The sequence below is a fragment of the Cibotium barometz genome, chromosome 49, assembly GCF_041138505.1.
Source record: "Cibotium barometz isolate CiBa-2024 chromosome 49, ASM4113850v1, whole genome shotgun sequence".
Taxonomy (NCBI): Eukaryota; Viridiplantae; Streptophyta; class Polypodiopsida; order Cyatheales; family Cibotiaceae; genus Cibotium; species Cibotium barometz.
In genome coordinates this window covers 20443502-20466812 of record NC_141094.1, presented here as the reverse complement: position 1 = coordinate 20466812, position 23311 = coordinate 20443502, and the positions used below count along the sequence as shown (strand labels likewise).

Below are 23311 nucleotides of genomic sequence, written 5' to 3'. Positions count from 1 at the left end.
AATGCTTTCCTTTTACTTGTGGAATCAATTTGCTCAACACACACATTGGGATAGTGTTCTACTTGGGCCTAATAATTAGAGAACCATTCTTTTTTTAATTCTTGTATCAAGGTACTATCAATGGCAATGTCCAAAGCATCCACACATGAAATTCTTTGATCAATCTGAAAGCAGTAAGTTAAGAGGTATTGATGACATCGAATTTAAGTAATGAAACTTTTTCCATACTTTTAATCCCAAATATATGAGTTAGATTTTCTCAAGATTGGATCGGATGTGTCTCTTTCCCTTATCAAGAAGCATTGTGCATGCTTGGGAAGTCAAATTGAGCGCTCCTAGATCTCTCGCTCCATATGGTAGGGTTGCCTCTTAGCTCCCCTATTGTATCTCATTGTTGTAGAAACTTTGAGCATTTTCCTTTGCTTCAATTCCACAGTATTAGGAGACTACCATTGCACACAAAGGAGAAGCTTTTGGACTCTCAATTGGTTGATGATACAATGATGTTTTTTTAGGCATGTTAATCATGTCTAGCAGCACCAAAGGCCTTTATAAATTGGCATAAGTATATCAGATTTTGGGTCAGTGACCTTGAGAGGATTCATTAGAGAGAGGACACACTGCCAGATATCTGGGATGCCATAGTTGGGTATGCCACTTCTTGTTTGTGTTATGATCTTAGACGCATTAGACATTTGATCCACAATTTCTTATGGTGGTAAGGGCTTGATGGCATATCAGATACTAGGGCCAGAGTTGCCAGAGTTGCCTACAAAACTATTATCCTTCCCAAGCATGAATGGGGATTGAACATCATTGATCCACAGTGTGTGTGTGTGTGTGTGTGTGTGTGTGTGTGTGTGTGTGTGTGTGTTTGTATACACCTGTGTTTATTTGTGTGCACATGTGTATGCGTGTGTATGTGTGTGTATGCATGTGTATGTGCATGCATGTGCCTATGTTTGACTCTCTCATCACCATCTATGTGTGTCTCTCTTACATGCACTATCTCTATGTGTGTCTCTCTTACATGCACTATCTCTATGTCTTTGTCATGTGCACAGACACAACCCTCTCTCACACACATACATGTGCACATGCACTCTCTCTCTCTTCTCACACCTATCTCTCTCGTACACACTCTCACATATATAGAAGCTCTCTCTCTCTCTCTCTCTCTCTCTCTCTCTCTCTCTCTCTCTCTCACACACACACACACACACCTCCACATGTACATGTGTGATTATGTGTACACATGTGTATGTGTGTGTGAATGTGTTTATATATAATAGTATTAATATACTATTAAATATGCTACTCTCTTCACCCTGGCTATACATGAAAATATCATCAAAGAATACCAACACGAACTTGTAGAGAAAGGGATGAAGTACTTCATTCATCAATGCTTAAAAAGTGGTGCTTACATTATAATCATAATCCAAACGGCACAACCATGTAATGATACAGACCCCTCTTGGTCCTAAATGCCATTTTATGCTCATCACCACTCTTTATCCTTAGTTGGTGATAGTTGGATCTCTAGTCAATCGTTGTGAAGAAACATACACCTTCCAGAGGATCATCTATCCATGGTATGGATTCTTGATAGAGATCTTGTTCAATTTGAGCTTGAACCAAGATCAATTTTGGTGGTTACAACATATGGGTTTATGTAGATGCTAGGTTATCGAAGGATTTAAAGATCATATACACTAATAATTTCCATGGGCCCAACTTCAAGTGTCATATAGGCTCAACATTGAGGTGAGGAGAGATGTACATGGGGATTGAGAGCTACCAAAATGCACAACAAGGCTAAAGAGCTCATGATCCTTTGATGCCTAGCACGCTATGAGATTGAAGGTCACTTTCACTATCGCTTTCTATAGGTTTTTAGTCTCTTATTATGGAGCCATGTAGAATGAGGGAAAAATGTATGTGGCAAAAGATTCACACATAGAGAGAAGCACACCAAGTGAAACAAAAAGCAATAAGAGCTCCTCACGTCTTTCCACAACATTGAACATTACTGAGCTATAACGTTACACACTTTTTGTAGGAGAAAAACTTGTGCACTAAATCAAGGCATGCATAGGGAGATTCCAACCATAGGGAGGTTTCATTGTGTGAACTTCAAACATGTAGGTTTATAAGGCACCCTCATGGCACATAAAACATGCCAAGTCAAGAGAAACAACCACCCTTCATCCAACTCCAAACTTGGACACACTCTTCTATGGGAAAAATACCATTTTTTATCTTATGGCAATCCCATGAGCTTGGATCCCCTCATGTTGGTCACCCAATGAGGTCACGAGACAAGTATGCAACCCCCTTATACTTAGTTGTACATTGCCTTCATTGTAAATTATTATCTACTTGGCAAACAACACTTTCCACCTATTTTCAATTTACATTATGCTTTATGTAGGTTTATATGAATGACTTATGCTTCTCCGCAACAATACTCACACACATTGGCAAACAACACTCCCCATCTATTTTCCATTTGCATTGCAGTGGTGTGTAGGTTAAATGAATGGCAATTAATGATGTTGAACTCATTAACTAGCTCACCATGAAAAAATAAAATACATAAAGAAATATCGTGATTTAACACGAAATTTTTTAACTTTAATAATAAGCCAATAAGAAGAAGATGTATTAATCAGAGAAGAAAAGAAAGTAAGAACATGCAAAGAAAGGTGATGAGACAAGATAAAATATTAGTAAACCTATATCAAATGTCTTACATGAATTAGATTTAAGTAAGTCTTAAAAGGGGCTAACAAAAAAGGTAACTTGTGCACAAAGCTTTGATTTTACAAAACTCTCACTCACTATAACCTCCTTAGGCCACTTCTTCTTGCATTCACATAAGGTTCAACGTCTCTTAATGTCCCCACATCCTTAGACTTCACCCAGGTTCACTCACACCATTCACCAAATCAAAAGACTTAATTTAGAGTCATAACAAAAAATTAAACAACACTTTCAATATTTTGTGCCCAATAACTCAATTGCACATGAAGCACTTGGTTACACAAGGAGAATATAACCTCCAATAATTAAGCATAGAAATCATCCTTTAAAGTCCATCCATCACTAAACTTCATGTTGGGGCTAGGGTTTGGCATTATGGCCACACATGTACACACAGAGAGTCACACAGTGAACTCAGTCACATGAGAGAGAGAGAGAGAGAGAGAGAGAGAGAGAGAATGCTTGGAAACATGCCCGCATCTTTTCATTTCATGTCCGGTGGCAAAGAAGGTGTGGGATTTCCTTTCTCGCATATGGATTATGTTGACATATAGGCCCGTAAAGGTTAAAGACTGGACTTTTGGCAAGATTTCGACGAATGGGCTGGATAACCCAGAACATTTAGTTTTCTTTCATTTTTTTAGCTAGACAGGTTTATGGCATATCTGGTTAACTAGGAATGCCTTCATATTTGATGCAAAAGTGGGTATTACAGCTCACATAGGTCATATAAAAGGGCTACTATTGTGGCAAGTCTCTTCCTTCTTGCGATCAACCCATTTGGTGAAGAATGACACGGCTATATATTGGATGAGGGTACTCCGAGCTACACCTGTGGTTCGGAGTAATTAGTGAGGGAAAGCTAGTACATCACATGGCGGCCATGTGGCCATTTGTAAAGTAAGTTTGGTACTATATCTTCTATTACAAAGAGAGAGAGAGAGAGAGAGAGAGAGAGAGAGACAGAGACAGAGAGAGAGATAGAACTTGATATAGATTATGATAATGAAATGAGTGCCAACTACAAAAGATAAAGAAACCCCATAAGTGGATAAGAGGGTTTTCACATGCATGAGGAAAAAATCTCCTAAAGAGGAAAAAAGTACCTTGATTGGTCCTAAGCACGTTCATACACCACTACCATATATATGGCTATAAATCCCCCGTGGAGTGGTGATGGGAACATGTATAGGGATATGGTTGATCAATCCCCAAAAGGCAACAAGTCCAAGCTTTGAAAAAAGCTTCAAACTTTTCTCAAGCCGTGTTGTCATGTGTAGGCACATAAACCAAGTTGATCTCTCCTACAGAGAGTCTCTTTTTGACATAATGATAATGCACCTTGATGTGCTTCATGCAAGCATGGAACATCATGTTCCTCATAACTGCCAATGCACTTTGCTTGTCAAAGTGAATATGGTAGTGGAGGATGATTATCCAACATCCAAATTAATCGTAATGCATCAAATTCAAACACACTCAACTATCGCTATAAAAGTTCCTAAGTACTCAAATTCACAACTCAAAGTGGGGGATACTTATTATTGAGCCATGATATGCATGAATCACCTAGAGAGAAGAAAAAACCACTAGTGGACACCCTGGTGTTGTAACATCCAGCCTAATCGAAATCATTGAAGCATGTGGTTGTGGGATAGAACAATCCAAGGTATTGAGTGCCTTGCAAGTAGCGAAAAACACGCTTGACAGCCTACCAATGCCTAGTACCTAGTTTGTGCATAAATCTACTCGGTCAAACACCCCATACTAAATATCTTCTTATATTACATAGAAGATCAAGCATCAACATCGTGTTGATGTAAGGTCTCATCAAAAGCTCTTGAGAATCCTGGATGCTAAGCTTGGAACGTGTCTCAATTGGTGTAGCTACATGCTTACAATCCTCAAGACTAAACCTTTTCATCGATCTCTATATATAATTTGATTGCACCATGACAATGTTATCATCACACTATAAAAATTGAATGCCCAAATAGTATTATGAGAAAGTTTCTAAAGCATGTAATTGCTTGTGAATATCACTTCAATGAATACACCAAAGCATGCTTGGAGTAGTCATCAATGAATGTCACAAAATAGAGGTATCCCTCGATAGATGTTCTCACAGGACCACATGCATCTATATGTGTAGGTTGTAATTTATGGACAACCCTTATACCCAAGCATGCTTAGAGTAGTCATCAATGAATGTCACAAAATAGAGGTATCCCCTGATAGATAGTGTCCTTATAGGACCACATACATCTATATGTGTAAGGTGTAATTTATGGATAGTCCTTCCCAATCCATCTTTCAAAAATGATGTTGGTTGCATTTGGCCCAAAATGTACCCCTCACAAACATATTTGACAAGGGTCCCAAGTTGTGTGGTAAATCTAACACACCATCTCTTATCACACAAGATGTGGCAATTCAAACTCATTTCTTGCCTTCTAAGATGCAACAAACCAAAGGAAGCATGCCATAGCTCCACGTCACTCATAGCATGTGTAACAATAATTGAACATGCAACATGTGCCAATCTCTCATACCTATCCAACCTATAAAGATCATGTACTCAAGACAAAAGTGATGTCTCCATTACTCTGATCACAAATTGTACACATGTCATCCACGAATTTAACTTCTAGACCTCCTCTAATAATGGCAAAAATGACAATAAGGTCTTGATTCCAGGTATAAACAATACAACTGAGGGAGTGATTATCCCACCATTTGTAGTATCACGCACACAATCCTTCCAACTTCTTTCACTAGATGTGAGTAGTCATTTGCACATGTGACAGTACCTCCTTGAGGAGCAGACTCAAGGGAGGAAAACAAACGTTGATCAAAAGTAATGTGCTTGTGCTAGCACCACTATCAAACTACCAAACATGTGAATTCATCATGTATGGAATGATTACAGTTACAATGCACCTTGAAAGCCCAATCATCATGTGCGTAACTAGCTGGCTCCTTCTCAATACTAGGTACTGATGCATTAGCCACAAACATGCCTGACTCTTTCTTCTTCTCCTTCTCCAACCTTTTCCTGCATTCATTAATGTATTACCTTTGCTTCCGACCATAATTATACTTGCCTTTCTTCTTAGGCTTCTCGCCTCCTTTCTCGACATCGTTTTCCAGAAAAAGACTCGGATAAATCTTCCTTTGGCTTGTAGCCACCATGTGAAGAGGCTTTGTCTTTTCCTATTTAGCAAAAGCATGATCCCCAACATGTAAGATAGACATGTTTTGTTGTAGGTAACGGTGGTTAGTGGACACTAGCGTCACCGTCCACGGGTTGAGTAGATCTAAATAGCAATGTCGCAAGAAACCGATAGAGCAAAGAACGGGACCACGACAAACAACACAGGTTGATAGCGCAAAGGACATGAGCAACAACGTGCTCTGACAAGCAATGGTGAGAAGGAGAATTTGCTTTAATACCAAATGTTGTGGCTAGGGTTTGGAGCAACTATCACACACAATCACACAATCAACTCAATCATGAGAGAGAGAGAAAGAGAGAGAGAGAGAGACAAACTCGATGTAGATAATGCGATAATGAAATGAGTGCCAAGTACAAAGATAAAGACACTCAATAAGTGGATAAGAAGGTGTCCACATGTACGAAGAAAAAACCTCCTAAAGAAGGAAATAGTGCCCCAACTAGTTCTAAGTGTGTTCACACATATCACTACCATATACATGGCTACACTAGACTAGAGAAAAACATAAGTGCAATTTAACGTGAAAGTGATTCGTGCAATGCCAAAAGTTGCACTTATGTCATGTAATTGATTTTAAAGGAGCATTCAATACAGCTCTGGTTGCTTTCATAAAAGTTTCTTAAAAAATCAACAATCATTAAAAAAGTAGATAGTCTTAGATTTGTAGCGATTGCTATTTAAAAAATGTGGTGCGCGCATGTGGAGGTTCCTAAAACAAGGCTTGCATGGAGGACTTTACAGCATCACCTTCTTAATTGCCTCCACATCACAATGATGGATCCATTAGCTCCAGCGATCAACGCATGCGCAGAGAAGGCATAATTGCGAAAAATTCCAAAGCGCAGATGCTGATATTTTTTTTTCTATTGGTTATTCATGAGTATTTTACCGTGATATACTATTCAGATTTATTCATGCTCTGGTTGCAAGCATTTGACAAATTATATCACTTCACATTTAACAAATGTACTTTTTATGATTATCACATATGATACAACTAAATCATTCACATGGAATAAATCTACTCAATAGCAAACTAAATTTTATGTGAATACATATGAAATAAATCTATGAACCTCAGACATCAATACACCACCCACTGGCTCATGACCACCTACTTCACCGCCCATAGAAGACCATGTTATTTTTCTTGTCTACGCAAGGTTTCAGGCCATAAGGACCAATCACACATATCAAAACATTCAATATCAAATGCTTATCAATTGTAGGAGCTTACAGAAAAGGTATGCAAACATAGCTCTGTACAACATGATCTTATTCTAGCAGCAGCCGTACACATATGGGTGGGTTTGTAACCATCAAATAAAGGTCTACAAATGTGATCCCCTCTTTTTGGTATTTACTTTCACAGCTTGACAAAGGCTTAAGGGCCTTTAGTCTAAGCAAACCCCATTGCACATACTACAAACCAGCTCTGCTGCTGGACTTCTTATACACACAAACTAGTTTGGTAGGTATGGACAGAACAAGCAGACTCCTGCAAAACCTCGAAGAGAGGAAGAAGATGTTTCATTTTGATTGTGTCATGCTTGCAAGATGATCTTTTATCAAATGCAGAGATTCCAACATTGCCCCTAAATTTTGTCGTGACACTTGAAATTTCACATCATACTCCATCTTGCCTGCAGCCTGTGTGTCAAGAACCTGACAAAATAAGAAGTGTTTCCTAGATCAGTCCTAAGTGCTGCTGATACATGTACTCAATATCTAAGACGTTTGCCTCCTTGATTTTAATCCACTGGTGTATTGGCACTACTCAAGTCTTGTATGTACTCAGATGTACAAACTTTATTAGATCAGTAGAACTTAGCAGAAAGTCATGAGATCTCTGATAGGGCCATTAGCCCTGTCACTTATTTTGCCTTCTCAACACTTTCTATTAATGTATCATGTCAGTCATATGTCTTACATACATGATGCTAACCATAGGGTTAGTTGGACTAATCTTGGGTTAGAGGGCCTAGAAGATTAGAAAAGCAGGCTGATTAGAGTGGCCTGAGTTTTTTTCTTTTTTGGGAGAAAATATCCTTCTATTAGTATGGCCAAACAGCCAAAGGTTACATGTACAAGCTCAGAACCCTCAAATGAGGTGGAGACAATCTGGGGGAGGGTAGTCCCTCCTTGGGTGGCTGCTCTCAGAGGGAACTACCTCGTAAACTTCGGGGGGGGGGGGGGGGGGGGGGGGGGGGGGGGGGGTTGGGGGGGTTATTGTTGTTGTTGTTGTTGTGGGGGTTGTGTGCAAGCACAAAAAGGCAGTCTGTAGTGCCAAAAGATCTCGCCATCCCAATTAGAAAGAAAGGGTCCCTAGCGCCATGTGTGTAAGAAAGCCTCTCGCCGCCTAGGAATGCGATCTGAACCTCCCTGGAGCTTCTCTCACTAGCAGCAGAGGGTGTGAATAATATCAGTCCAAATAGCGTTGCTGGACTCAGCTTGGGGGGGGAGGGGGGGTGAGTGCGCCCTTGATGGCCCCGCTGCAAACGGGTGATGCAGGTGTACCTAGGTCTACGAGGGTCAGCAGATATCAAATGGATAGATTTGGATGATCTCCCATCTCTGACATGTGCCTTGACACGAGGCCTCTGCAAACAGGTTGGGAGTGGGAATTGTTTCAATCCTGCAGTGCCATAGTCGGAAAGCTTGCCCTCCTACTGTCTCCTCATAGTGGAGGGTCGGGCTTGTCACAGTCACCTAGGCAATTGCTCCCATGTCATGATACGAGGTGTGGATCTCCCGGTGCTGTAGAATCCTCTGCCATACCTATTGTGCTTTGGGGTAAACCCAAAGGCAATGCCTTTGCAACTCCAGGGGGTGGCTGCACTGCACACAATGTGCCGGCCTACCACTGGTAGCGAACCAAGTGCTGACATCGAGGTTGCAGTGGGATAACTGCTAGAGGAAGAGTGTAATCTTCCTTGGCTAAAAGCTGTCCCACAATTGCTTCCAAAAATCCCCTAGGAAATGGGGCGAGTTGCCCTGCGAGGCCCAATGGTCTGCTACCACCAGGGTGCCATATATCTCATGCATCTAAATCCTGCGACCTGTGTAATGGGAGAAAGGTATGGTTGGGCTCTCCAGGCTGAACAGGTCCTGCCACTCCCACTCGCCTGGGTCCCACTGAACATGCATAAATGAACCCCCGTCAATGGACAACTTTTCCATGGCCAAAGCCGTGAAGAGCTATTTGCGAACCACCTTGGCCGCATACAGGTCGTTGTGCAACTGATGATCATGAAAACCAAAAATCCTCACCCGCTAAAGTAAGCCCCTGCTGAAATCCTCTGTGGGGTAAAGGGTTAGTCGGCCCTGAGGACCAACTGAAAAGATGAGTACAGGTCCCCCATCTGAACCAAGGACTTCCGCCGGGTTGGGGGGAGGGGGTGTGGAATAATCCTTAAGGGGGGTTTGCCAATCGGGGAGGCATCGGAAGAAGAAGTAATCAACTGCTGCCCCAGCACCCTGGGGGGGCCCGCCTGGGGACTCTAGAGGGAGAGCCCGCACCGGAGAGGCAGCGATGGTCATCTCTACTGGCTCCATGAAATGATGGATCAAATGGCGGACTGAGCTAGCTGGCTGCCTCTGCTCCGGGTCAGGCACGGCCAGAGGGAGGCAGGAATGCTCCGGAGAAGCAGAGAAAGCATAGTCACATGGAACATCTTGCAATCTCTCTCTCTCTCTCTACTAACTCACTCTACTCTTTAGAGTTTAGACTCTCTCTCTCTCTCCACCCACCATACCTGGACCACAGCCTAGTGCAGGAGCTTGGCCGAGAGGTGTGACACTCGACAGAGCCACTGAGTTATGCAGAGCTCGACGCCCCAGACCCCATGGCCCTCGCCCACAGCCACGCCACCACAGGAGGATCCGGCCCATCATCTCCCATCATCACAGGACCTTCTCGTGCCGGCTCAGTTTTTACAACCTTGACCACTGTGTCACAGCGGCCCATGAGGGATGTATTAGGGTGATATGAGAGCTCCCTGCTCATGTACCTAGATCAGATTTAGTGCTAGATTTTTGTTATCTTTCATTATTACCATTTTGTACCCAGGATGATGTACCTCATGGATATGATGTAACCTTTTGGTCTCAAAGGTCATTTTGGCCTTTTGAAGACGTTAATACAACTTTCTTTTTTTCTTCTTTCTCTCTCAAATTTCCATTCTCTCTCTCTCTCTCTCTCTCTCTCTCTCTCTCTCTCATAATGCCTCCCAAGGGTACCAAAAGAGCTAAGAAGGTGAACTCTTGGTCATGTAGGATGAAGTGGATGTCCTTGAAACAAGGTGTTGGAGGGAGAGCTAGGAGATGGAAATGTCACTATTGCAACATTACCAAATTCGCGGGAGCCAACCGGGTACGAGGACATCTTCTTCATGAAGCTGGTCAAGAAATACAGCCTTGTGAAGCCCTCCCTGCCGAGAAAAAAAAGGGAGCTTGAAGCCAAGCATAATAATGTCCTTTTTCATGCTCCCCCTCCAAGGTCTATAGCTGTAAATCCTTCACTCTTTACAGCTCCTTCCAATCCCTCTCAACCCATGAACTTCTTTACATCAATTGGCTCCTCTTCCGTGCATCAACCACCCCCAAGAGGCACCCAACACACTCTTGCTACCTCTTGGGATCCACGCAAAAGAGAAGCAGTGGATGCAGCTGTTGCAAGGTTTTTTTACCATGACCATATTGCATTCAATGTAGCAAGGTCTCCCTACTCCTAGGAAATGGTTCGCCTCATTGGCTGAGTTTGGGCCTACCTATACTCTCCCCTCCTCGGAGTGGCTCACGACCACCCTTTTGCTACAAGAGAAAGAAGCCATTGATCTTACCATGCAAAATATCAAAGAAGATTGGCAAAAGAATGGTGTCTCCATCATCAGTGATGGATGGAGCGATAGCCGTTCTCGTTCTATCCATGGCATTATGGCCTACTCTTGGAGCAATGTATTCTTTTTGTCTTCTCATGATGCCTCTCCAGCAGGAAATCTTTAGATGTCATTGTGGAGGAATGGACAGAAGCAATCAAGCAAGTTGGTGCTGCAAACGTCATCCAAGTCATCAACAATGGAGAGAACTCAAATCGACGAGCAGTAGGTGAAAAGCTTTTGACAAGGTACCTGCACATCACATTCACTCCATGCATTGCACATGGATTGAGTAATCTCTTGAAGGACATTGTATTCTTTTTTGTCTTCTCATGATGCCTCTCCAACAGGAAAATCTTTAGATGTCATTGTGGAGGAATGGACAGAAGCAATCAAGCAAGTTGGTGCTGCAAACGTCATCCAAGTCATCGACAATCGAGAGAACTCAAATCGAGCAGTAGGTGAAAAGCTTTTGACAAGGTACCTGCACATCACATTCACTCCATGCATTGCACATGGATTGAGTAATCTCTTGAAGGACATTGATGCCCTTCCTTGGGTTGCTAAGTGCATAGCACAGGGTAAAGAGATTGTTAGCTTCATTACACGGCACCAATTCATTCTATTCGAGTTTAGGAGAAGGTCTCCAAATACAAACAAGGACCTGCTCAAATATTCTAAACCCACTTCGCCTATAATTTTCTCATGCTGGAGAGGTTGACCAAGGTGCACAATGTTCTCAAGCAGATAGTGATGAGCGATGAGTCGAACAATTGGCCAACCTCTCACACGGCGCAAGGAAGAGCATGCTACAGCCATATCATGGATGGCAGCTTATGGAGTGAAGTGAAGCATGTCGTCGACATCACCAAGCCTATCATCCACATGCTTCGAATTGTGGATAGCAAAAAGCCATGCATTGGCAAGGTGTATGAAGGCATCAACAAGATGGTGGAGTGCATCAAGGAGCTAGAAGTAGATGAACACAAGCGAGAGCAGCTCCGAAAATTATGTCAAGACAAGCGGAATCAATATCATTCAAATATGCATGCGGAGCCGCATTTGTGCTAGATCCGGAGTTCTAGGGCAATGGGCAAGAGAGGGATAATGAAGTCTCTGAAGGTTGGGATCTTATTCTTGTTGCGAGACTAGTTCCAGATGCTGTGGTTCGTAGAGAAATTAGAAGCCAGCTCTCCTTGTAGAGGAGCAAAGCTGGACATTTTGGTTCTACATTTGCGCAGGCGGACAGGACACGTGGGAGGTCCTCTTTGGTGGGAGGATTATGGAGCAGCAACTCAAGATCTTCAATGTCTTGCCATCCGCATTCTTAGTCAGAATGCAAGTTTCTCTCCTATTAAGCAACTATGGAGTGTCTTTAGCTGTTAATAACTAGAACAAATGATTTGGTGTGTGGAGCCAACTTGCGCCTTTTGGCTCAAGTTGCAAGTGGTAATCTTGACAATGAGAGCTTCATATCCATGAAGGGAGTTTTGGATTCAGATTCCCATGAGCTTCCAGCTTCACTAGCTCACGATGCAGCTACTGCGAATGAGAGTTTGGATGATATTCTAAGCTCTATTTGATATTTTCCTTTTTAGAGTAGCTTAATAGCTATTTGTATTCATTTTATTAGTTATCCAAGCCCTCTGTTGTACCCTTGTTTTCTTCATGAGAAATCTATGAACATGACTAGCTACTTCTTTTGAAAATTGTTCTCTTTGAAGTTTCTCCCAATTTGTACGTTGTAGATTTGTTGCATTCTTTACTTTATTTGTCTATCTTATTCGCAAAATAATTAATGTCTCATTCCTATCTAAACTCTATCTCATGATGACGTGTTGTTCCCGTTCTTGTCTTGAGTCCAAACGTCCCTGTTCCCCGTTCCAAAATCGAGCCTCGTTCTCGCATTCCATGTTTCATGTGATTCTCGCATTCCATGTTTCATGTGACTATGAGAGAGAGAGGGAGAGGGGGATGGGCAAGGGATGATGGGGGATGGGCAAGGGATGAGAAGGGAGGCTAGGGGGAGAAGGGTTTGCTTGCGAGAGGGGGTGGAGGGAGGGGGGCCACATAGGGGCTACGTGGTCGAGCCCGCCGAAGGCTCTGAAGAGTCAAAGAGCCTCGCGGGAATCTCAAATGTCTGGAGAGGGGTCCCAACAAGGTAACAGTCTCTAGACGGGGGGGACGGACACGGATTCCTAGAGTGTACTAGGGGGAAGGGGGGGATTCACCGTCGGGGGGCTATTGAGATGAATGCTCGTAACGGTTGTCTGACACAACTGTATTCTTGTGTGTCTTGCCAACCTGGCAATGTCACTCTTCTTAGGAAGTTTGCTAGCGGTTCCGCCTCGGACCAGCGGTCTGCCACTCTCCTGCACCGACATCGACCGAGGCCAGGTCCTGGTGCTCTGGTGCTCGGTGACCGATATCCCTCCCACCCCTTGAGGAGGATCTGAATTGGGAACGATAGGGGGGGGGGGGGGGGGGGGGGGGGGGGGGCAGGGGGGGCACTAGAGGCGCCCTCCTGGAATGATGGTGAGGACAAGCTCTAGCGAGATGTCCCATATGTCGCCAAATGAAACATTGGCTTGGGAGGCCAGAGTAATCAACTCTCTGCAAAATAGGGTCCCCCCGGAGGCAAGGAAGCAATATGGCATGAGGCACTGACTCTGGAGAGGCTACACAAATAGGGAGGGATGGAATCCCAGCAGTCTGAGCAAGAACCGAAGCGGCGAGTGGGTGGGGGTGATGCTTGCTCATCAGAAGCGGTGGTGGTGGAGGGGATTCCGTCACCCTCTCGATAGCACCACTATTCACCAAGAGGAGAGGAATATATTCCTTCTAAGATTGTCACATGACAGCCTAAGACTCTAGCCGAAGGGTGGAACGCCAGGGTCGAAGCCACCTTGCAAAAAAGGTTTGGGCCATAAGCAATGCGACGGGGCTTAGCTTCATGACTCTTTACAAAACTACAAGCAAATAGAACTCAACCTAGTAGTCGCCATGTCCCAAGGGATGAATATCATTGATCTTTCCACGCGCGCCAAGAAGGCTTGCCTCTAGCAAATGCGTGAGCTGTCCGCACGTCGAGGTGGCTACCCACAATCTTGCATACCAAGGTGGAGGCCTCCAAAGATGTGACTGTCGAAGCGAGGAGCTGGATGTCCGCTTCTAAAAAAGAGAGACAAAGGCGACACAGAGGTGGGGTAAGGTGGAGAGGAAGGACTGCAAGAGGGAGGACTCAAAGGAGGAAGTGGGACGAAATGGAGGCAAGGGTGCACACGAGCAAGGGTAGCAGGGTGGAAAACAAAAAAACAAGGGCGCTCTGGCAGCGGGAAAGAAGGCTGAAGGCGGGGGTGCACTGGAAGAAAGGTGGGAGGGAGGCGAAAAGAAACGCCCAAGGGGAGCAACGCGCAGGAGAAGGGGAGGGAGGGAGAGGGAAAAGGGGGGCAGAAGTGAGAAGAGAGAGGCGGGGGCAACACGAAGGAGGACAGGGGGAGAGAGGGTATAGGTTTGCGAACCGGGGGGTATGGATTTGGGAGTGCCGGCCTCTCAGACGGTTGCAGTGGGACCCTGGAGAGTGGACTCGACGCATGATCCCACAGATCGGGTGGAGACTTTGGATGCCCCTTTCTTTGCATATACAGCGCGGCTCGACCGCAGGATCTAGATGTCGGAGATAGATGGCACACCGGCAGTAGCAACACACTGGCGATTTCAGGGCCTATCACAGCACTTCCTTTCAAATTTCTGGAAGAGGCTTTGGGACAGCTTTTGTGTCGATGGCTGTCGGAAGGGCCGAAGGATCCCGCACAGCCACCCTGATCTGAACTATCCTGACCTTCGGTCTAGGCCCTGCCGTAGCTGTCGCAAAAGAGGACACTAGTGGCGTGCCAAACATACCACCAATGTCCTCTAACAAGGGTCGAAACTCTGGAGGTGGCCTTGGGAACTGACGAGTCACTGGGTGTCACGGGATGCAATGAATCGAATCGAATGTCGTTGCCAAATGGCGAAGGTACCAAGGTACCATCATGATGACCTTGTCACTGACCGTGACTGGAGATCGGCAAACCAGCTCCGCAGCATTGACTACCTGCAACAACTGTAACATAAAAATGCCCCGTCCCATCAAAGAGACCTCCACCAATTGTCCTGCAGTGATGACCAAGGTAGATTGTATCCGGTCTCGAATCTCCATCCTCGACGGAGCGAATCCAATAGTCCTACCATACACTGCCGTGCGGTGAAGCTCCTCAATGCGAGCCGAGACACGTGTGCGTTGCTGCTTAGAGAGAGTAACTCTGAAGACTGGGAGTAGGGGTGTCGACGGGGACGCCCGTGTCCTGACCAAAGGCCGCCATTCCTCGCTCCTACTTTACTTGCAATTGGTAGGCTTTAATGCTTAATTATGGAAGCAAGTAGCAGGAGGGAAGGGAGGAGCAGGACTCCTTGTTTACATATCCTATGTAGTGTTCTCTTATACTACATGCTCTCTTGCAAATTGTTGCTACCATGTGTTGGTGGAACAATAGAGAGCATATGGCACGGAACAAGGGCACTTAAGAGGGTATTGTGAGTTGCAGGTCTTCACCGACAACCATATTGTTTGCAATATTATATTCATACACAATGGTATGAAAATCTGGTCAAAAATGCCCATGATACTATGAACTTGATTCTTCCAAGATTAATAGAGTCTATTTGAGGGAGGGGCCAACCGTTCCGGCTCATTGTGCGTCTCTTGTCAATTCAGCAAATTACATCTTGTATTAAGCTTGTTGTCCATTAAATCTCAGTGTATTTAAGTGTATTGATTCGCATTCTATTCAACCAAGCATTCCACAACAACCAGTGGAATTGCATGCACCCCATAAGTGAGGGGTGACCACCCATGTGCCAAAGTTTGTTATGGACAACTGAAAATTCATGGACGCCTAACTCTCTTACAAATAGAATCGTCATCTTCACCAAGCTCTCTATCGTTTCTGTTCATAGATGAGGCTACATTCAAAACCCAGTCTTAGAATCTAGCAGTAATTTATAAGTGAGTGTGTACACACTTTATTAAGTTTTGGGCGGTCAAACTCACTTATAAAATATGACCAGCCCTCTGTTCGCACACACACTGATGTTCCAAGGTGGACAAAGCTCAATGCCCACCACCCAAACCTTGTCCCCTTTGTTCAAAGAGAGCAACCAGCCATGTGTCCATCCCACCTTGCACCACAAGTCACTTGTTCTCTCTGCCTGACACCCAAGGTGGACATCTCATCATCTCTCTTCCTTCTCTCTCTAGAAGTAGGCGCCCCCCTTCATGAGGCCTGAGGCCATTTGGCTGTATTTTTTGCACTTCCTCCTTCCCAACTCCATATCCAAGCTTGCTAGTGTGTTTTCCAAGCTTCCAAGAGTGTTTCCAGGTAGTATTCACTCTCCTATACACTCCCAATGACTAAAATTCAGTAAAACAACTCTTAAATTTGTTGTAAAACTCTAATTTTAGCCTTTCTTTCTCAAGTTGAACGGTAGGGGAAGCTTTCCCAAGGTTCCCTTCATCCTTTTGAAGACTTTTGTTGAAAAGGATCGCGACATATTGAAGGTTTCAACACTCCAAACGCTTCCATTGCGAAGACTTCCGCTGTCATCGACTTTACTTGCAATTGGTAGGCTTTAATACTTAATTATGGAAGCAAGTAGCAGGATAGAGGAGCAAGACTCCATGTTCACATATCCTATGTAGTGTTCTCTTGTCCTACGTGCTCTCTTGAAGATTGTTACTACCATGTGTTGGTGGAACAATAGAGAGCAGATGGCAGGGAACATGGGCACTTAAGAGAGTAGTGTGAGTTGCAGATCTTCACCGACAACCTTACTGTTTGCAATATTGTATTCATACGCACTAGCATGGAAATCTGGTCAAAAATGCCCATGACACTATGCACCTGATTCCTCCAAGATTAATATATTGTATTTGAGGGAGAGCCCAACCATTCCGGCTCATTGCGCATCTCTTGTCAGCTTTGCAAATTACATCTTGTATTGAGCTTGTTGTCCATTAAATCTCACTGTATTTAAGTGTATTGATTAGCATTGTGTTCAACCAAGCAGTCCAAACCGACCGGTGGAATTACATGCACCCCGTAAGTGAGGGGTGACCACCCATGTGCCAAAGTTTGGGATGGACAACTAAAAATTCATGGACGACTCATTTCCCTCTCTTACAAATAGAATTGTCATCTTCGCCAAGCTCTCTGTCATTTCTGTTCATAGAGGAGGCTACATTCAATCATTTGCAAACCGAGCACATAGCTATGATCCTCATCAGGAAGGCGCCCTGTGACACCCCTCTACATCAATTTTTCGGCTATTCGGTTGCCACCTCATCAACAAGTGGCTGGATTTGTTGTTGTTCGACCTCCGTGTGCTGCCCATGCTGCTCGACAGTCTGATTTGATGGTCGTGCTGATTTAGGACAGTTGCATGCATCCATAGTGCATGTTTATGCTTTTGGGGCGCTGCCCGTGACCAATCCTTTGATGTTTACACGACACAAATTCATCTATACAACTCCGTTTCTTCTTGCTTTCGTAGTCGGGAGGGATCACCGGTGCCAGTTCTTCGGTTTCAGCATTCCCATCATTGTGAGGACGCAATCCAAGCGCTAGTACGGGCACCCCAGTGATGTGTATGGACCCGGAACACCAGTTTCGAGATTGCCTCACTCCAGCGGTAGGTGGGGAGTTGCTGGTAGACTCTACATCGACGGAATCATTATGGACAACACTGTTTGGTATTTGTTGTTTATGGAAAATCTGGCAATCATAGCCCGTGGAACATTGTACAAATAAAATACTCCACTAATATACTTGGTATTTGTGGGGGGGGGGGGGGGGGGGGGGGGGAGGGGGATGGGCGCCCGGGTTCCAGTCCCAATGTGGTGTCTTTAAGCATATTTCATTTTTCAGCTTTGTCTATGTTTTGTGTTGTTTCCATTTCATAAAATGTTTTAAGTGATTGTTATTTACGAGGCGGTGCCTAATACATGCTTACACCCAGCGGGGTGAATTATAATGAGTATGTCCAAGACTTGTACATTCCATTTGAACAAGTTTGGATAGCCATAAGAGCGATCTCAAGCAAAGCATAAAAAGGTAGCTCATGAGCATAGAAGGCAGTTGAACGCAATTGAACTTCAAAGAAGGCAATCAGGATTTGAAAAGGCACACCTTGGAAGAGGCTATGAAAAGAGGGAAAGTACCCTAATCCTTCCAACAAGTACTATGGGCCTTTCTAGATCCTACAAAAAATCAATGATGTTGCTTTCCGGGTTGTTCTTCCAAATCATTGGAAGATTCATAATGCTTTTTATGTGAGCTTGTTTAGGCTATATGTGGGACCGACACCAATGGAGCCGGTTCTGGATCCACCAGAAGTGGATGAGCTCGAAGAGGTTTTACAACCTGCACACATTGTCTTTCACAAGGAACTGAAAGTTGATGGATGTTCAACTCTAAAAATATCCTAGATGATAGCTAATTTCACAATGGTGCTTTGGCAATCCCCGATCTCTACCGAATTCCAGAGGTAATGACACAAACGGAAATTCTATCAGAGATTGACAAAAATAGCAACTTCTCCTAAAATTTAGGAGATGATCTCTTTGAGTTCCACCACATGAGAAATACATGTAAGTACCATGTAGAAACCTGTTCGATTTGTCCTAAATCCCCAAGAGTTCACCATACATACTTTCCACTTGACACTTGAGCTCCAAAGCCCATTTCTGTGTCCAAGAAACCGTCTGGTGTGCCTGAACCATGCTACGTCCTCTATATTGGATAATCCCCCATTCCCAAAGCTTGTACATTCTTGATCTTTTGGGCATCCAAAGCCCATCCATGCACATGAGTTCTGGAGATGCCCAAAATGGTGATAGTATGCATATGGATCATATGGAGTCCAAGGGCATGGTTTTGAACATGTGTATAGATCTCTGGGGGGTGCCCACAAGGAGTCCAATGACATGGTGTGACAACTCTTTGAGAGTAGTAACTTTGACTTATGGGTGATGCCCGTATGGACTTTGGGCAATGCTCATATGCATATCACATCTAGTACACGTGGTGTACTGTGAAGGCCCTAGCAATGTCCATGGTGTAGAAGAAAGCAAATGGGTGATTCTCCAAGTTTTTAAGTGCATATGCACACTGGTTGAAACACCCCAAGTAAGAAGTCCACTTATATGTGTGTTCACCCAAGATCGATACTCACAACTGATTTCAAGAAGCACATCCGAGCCACTAAAATCTACATACGACATCTCCATCAGTGTACACACATCCACGAGAACATAGGTGAATGCCACCCAACCATAGGCTCCAAACCATGTATATCGAGCAAGAGACCAAGGCGCACCCTCAAAGCCAGTGTGTCCCATACCATGCACCCCAATCCTCACGACTATCAATGGTGCAGCTAGCGGGTGGGCTAACCAGATGCTAGGTCCCTTGGGGGGCTCCTCTCCCAAGGTGGAGTTCCACAAATGAACTCTCTCACAAATGAGCCACAAACCCAACCATATAGTCCATAACCAGTTCACACTAAGTAAACCACGCGGTTGGCCTCTATACTAGCCTCATTATGTCCCAAACACGGGACATAACATTCTTTCCCCTCCTAACAATAGGAAGACTAGGAGACAAAATCTGGATATTGGCGTCCAAGGGAAGTAACATTCTTCCAAGTGTTGTCTTCATCTGCACAATCTCGCCATCTAACCAACCACCTAGAAATTGTTCTATTTCTAAGGGTCTGTTTCCTAACAATCAACAACCGCAACCAGCTCATTGAGAACATAGATAGTTGAATTCTTGTTGGTACACCCTGCTAACTATGGTGGTTCGAAGGAGTAGCCGTGGCTATGATGGAAGGGGGAGAGAGAGAGAGAGTGAAAGAGATGCTAAAGTGAGAGGTGATTGCACGACAACAAGGATTTGATTGATTGATTATATCAAATGAAGTACAAGGCCTTTGCATATATAGCCCTTTCAATATGCCAAACCCTTTGACCCTTATTTAATGCATCCTTATCCATATAAGGGTGGTTCACACACTATGACACACTTACACACATCTAAGCCTTTTGAGGGGCTGTTCACACACACTGAGGCACCGATATATCCCAACAATCCCCCCTTCGGAACGAAGGTGGTGAGACCCGAAAGCAAAAGAAGTTGCTACCACCTACCCTATCCACCCTACCTCATCATCTGCACCTCCCGTGCCATGGTAGTTAGGGTAAGACTGAGGTAGCGAGGCTAGCACTTAGTCAACCCCCTTGTTCCTATCTAGGATATAGGAAAAAAAAAAAGGAAACCTTTTATAAAGCTGAAGGCAAACACACATAGATACATCATTTTGCTTAGCACACTGTTTACTGAGTATTTCCAACAATCAACTCAGATACACACATACATACATATAAAGAAATCCCCAATTTTTGTACAAGAGCTTCAATTTGATGAATTTGGTTTCAATTTGAAAACTCCCAATTTCTATTGATTGCTGGAGACTTTAATTAAGCAATTTTGTACTTGATTTTGAAAATCTCCAATCTGAAAAATTAGGGTTTTTTTTTGCAGTTAGGATTTTCAGCTGCTTTTGATGATGAAGAAGATGATGATAGGCCAAGGTGTTGGTCGCTCTGTAGGTCGAGCTGAGGCAGGTTCACAAGTCGGCCGGTGGGCTCTGACGGGGACTGGCGAGCTGCAGTCGAAGGCTTTAAAAAGCCTTATACAATGGCTTTAATAAGCCTTAATATATTGCTAAGACTTAATAGCCTTAATATATTAAGGCTTAAGAAAAAGCCTTAGTGGCTGGCTGGCGGAGGTTCCAGTCGAACACGCCCGAGGAGACCAGATGCACTAGCAGGAAGGTCAAGGCGCAGAAGCCAAGCACCCGAGTTGCCGGAGAGGCTAAGAAGCACGCAGGTGTAGACAGTGCTCACGATGTGCGACTGAAGACTGAAGATGATTTTGATAAGGTTTATAAAACCTCATAGAAAAGTAATGGATTGGGCAAGTGACTGATGCCGATACGTGCAACAGCGTTGGTGATAGATGGAAGGACCAAAGTGGCGTGCAAGAGGGGTCACCAGGCCAGGACAGCAAAGTAGGAATGGAAGATGCAGAAACCCTAACACAGAGTGAAAACCAGCTCTGATACCAATTGGTTGTACGGCCTGCTAACTATGGTGGTTCGAAGGAGGTAGCCATCGATATGATGGAAGGGGAGAGAGAGAGAGAGAGAGAGAGTGAAAGAGATGCTAAAGTGAGAGGTGATTGCACGACAAGGATTTGATTGATTGCCTTTGACCCTTATTTAATGTACCCTTATCCATATAAGGGTGGGTTCACACGCTATGACACACTTACACACATCTAAGCCTTTTGAGGGGCTGCTCACACACACTGAGGCACCGATATATCCCAACACCTGTTCAAAAACCAAACTATCTCCTACACCTAGCATCTCTTTCATTCTACTAACATGAAAGATAGGGTGCACACGTACTCCATCCAGAAGATGCAATCTGTAAGCAAGATCATATAAGGTCCAGAATATGTCGGAGACATTATCTCAGAAGCTTTAGGAATTCTCAAGTAAACCCATTGGCCTTCTTCCAGGACTCTAGCTGATCCAAAAATTGTGCTCTATCCAGCACACTTTTTACGCTCTCTCTTGCAAACTGCAACATCTCTTGTTGTTTCCAGAAGTCAACCGCAGCACCAGCTCAGACTTTCTCTAAGCCAATCATCCATGGGGCTATAGGTTGATAGCCAACATGTTCTCATTGTCTAATTTACATGCTCGCGGACATTGAGGGACTTAGAGAAGTTTTTACAAAGAGGGACATTATCTTCTTCACAGAGACCCACCAGAGCCTAGAGAGAGGGCTACCACGCATTTCAGGCTATGAGTGGGCATCCACCTACCGAGAGCAGACACGCACATGTGGTGGGATACACGGGTCTGGCGGAGTGGCAGTACTATTCAGGACACATCTACAGCCCATGATCACCTTAGTCCACAAGGACGCAGAGGCACGCTTTATGTGGGTGAGGTTGCAAGTCACACTAGAGAGATGTATACACATTGCAGTATGTTATTCCCACCTAGAAAGTCCCCATATGCTATTCTGGAGGAGGGAGAGCAGTTTTATCCCCTCCATGCAGACATCATTGAGTTTTATCAATTCAATCTATATTGAGTCGTACAATCATCTCTCTCTCTCTCTCTCTCTCTCTCATTTTCCATTTCATTTCATCATCTCTCTCTCTCTTCTCTCTCTCTAAAGGGAAAGGTAAAGAGTCGCCACCCATCCCCACTCCCACCATCATCAACATGACCCTTGAAGAGGAGCAAAGGAGGAAGACCCGGGCCTTACATGTACGAGTGTCCAGTCTAAAAGACCGTGATGATGCGGAAGGGGAAACCAAGGAGCTCTTCTCTATGATGGGCATTGAAGCCACGCACACAAAGGCATGGAGAGTGGGAAAGAAGAGAGAAGGTAGTGGTGGCGAATCTTCTAAGGAGAGAGCACTTATCATTCGTTTCCCCTCCACGGAAGCGAAGAAGGACTTCTTGAAGAGACGTCCTACACTCAAGAAGACGGGAATATTTCTTGGAGACGACCTCACACTCTCGCAACTTGCTCACATGAAAGAAGTTATGCCAGAGATAAGGGCAGCCGAGAGAAAGGGAAAGTGGCCTTCTATAGAGATGGTAGAGTGGTGATTATGGAGAGGCGCTCTTCATGACGGCGCGAGACCTATGGGACTACACTCAAAGTTGCTACTTGGAATTGTAATGGATCTCTACGTCTTGATGTAGGGGCTTTTGAGGATAGTTTCACTGGGAGGGACATCATCTTCTACTGTGAGACGCATCAGGCTCCTGGACAGTCCATGCCACATGTTAGTGGATACCGATGGGAGACAGCTTGTAGACAGGAGACTCGTTCAGAGCATAGAGGACGGGGCTCAGGAGGAGTGGCAGTATTGTTTAGAGAGGAGCTACAGCCACTGATACATATAGTCCGCAGAGATGAGCAGGCTAGGTACATGTGGGTTAGACTGAGGCCAGAGACGGGCAGATATCTCTACATTGCTATATGCTATTTTGCTCCTAGTACATCAGTGTATGCATCACCTAGCGGGCAGTCTCCCTTTTCTATTTTGGATGATGATATTTGGGAGTTCTCCAAGGATGGTGACATCATTCTCCTAGGGGACTTCAATGCCAGGACCGCCCATAACCAGACAGTATTTTATGATACCTCAGAGGAGATGTTGAGGGAGCTTGATGTTAGGGATATGGGCCTATCTAGACTATCACAGGATGAGGAACATACAGTGTATGGGCGGTATTTGA

At 44.4% G+C, this 23311-nt stretch overlaps 1 protein-coding gene across 2 annotated transcripts in view; it reads right to left on the bottom strand.

Moving 5' to 3' along the window:
* Positions 1 to 7192: 7192 nt before the first annotated feature.
* The window catches only part of FRS3 (FAR1-related sequence 3), a 55808-nt gene continuing 39689 nt past the window's right edge, over positions 7193 to 23311 (bottom strand). For both annotated transcript variants that reach the window (XM_086786393.1, XM_086786394.1), the window contains one exon: positions 7193 to 7667. In XM_086786393.1, coding sequence (XP_086642519.1) covers positions 7533 to 7667 — 135 coding nt within the window. In that variant the 3' untranslated portion in view covers positions 7193 to 7532. The remainder of the gene's footprint in view (positions 7668 to 23311) is intronic.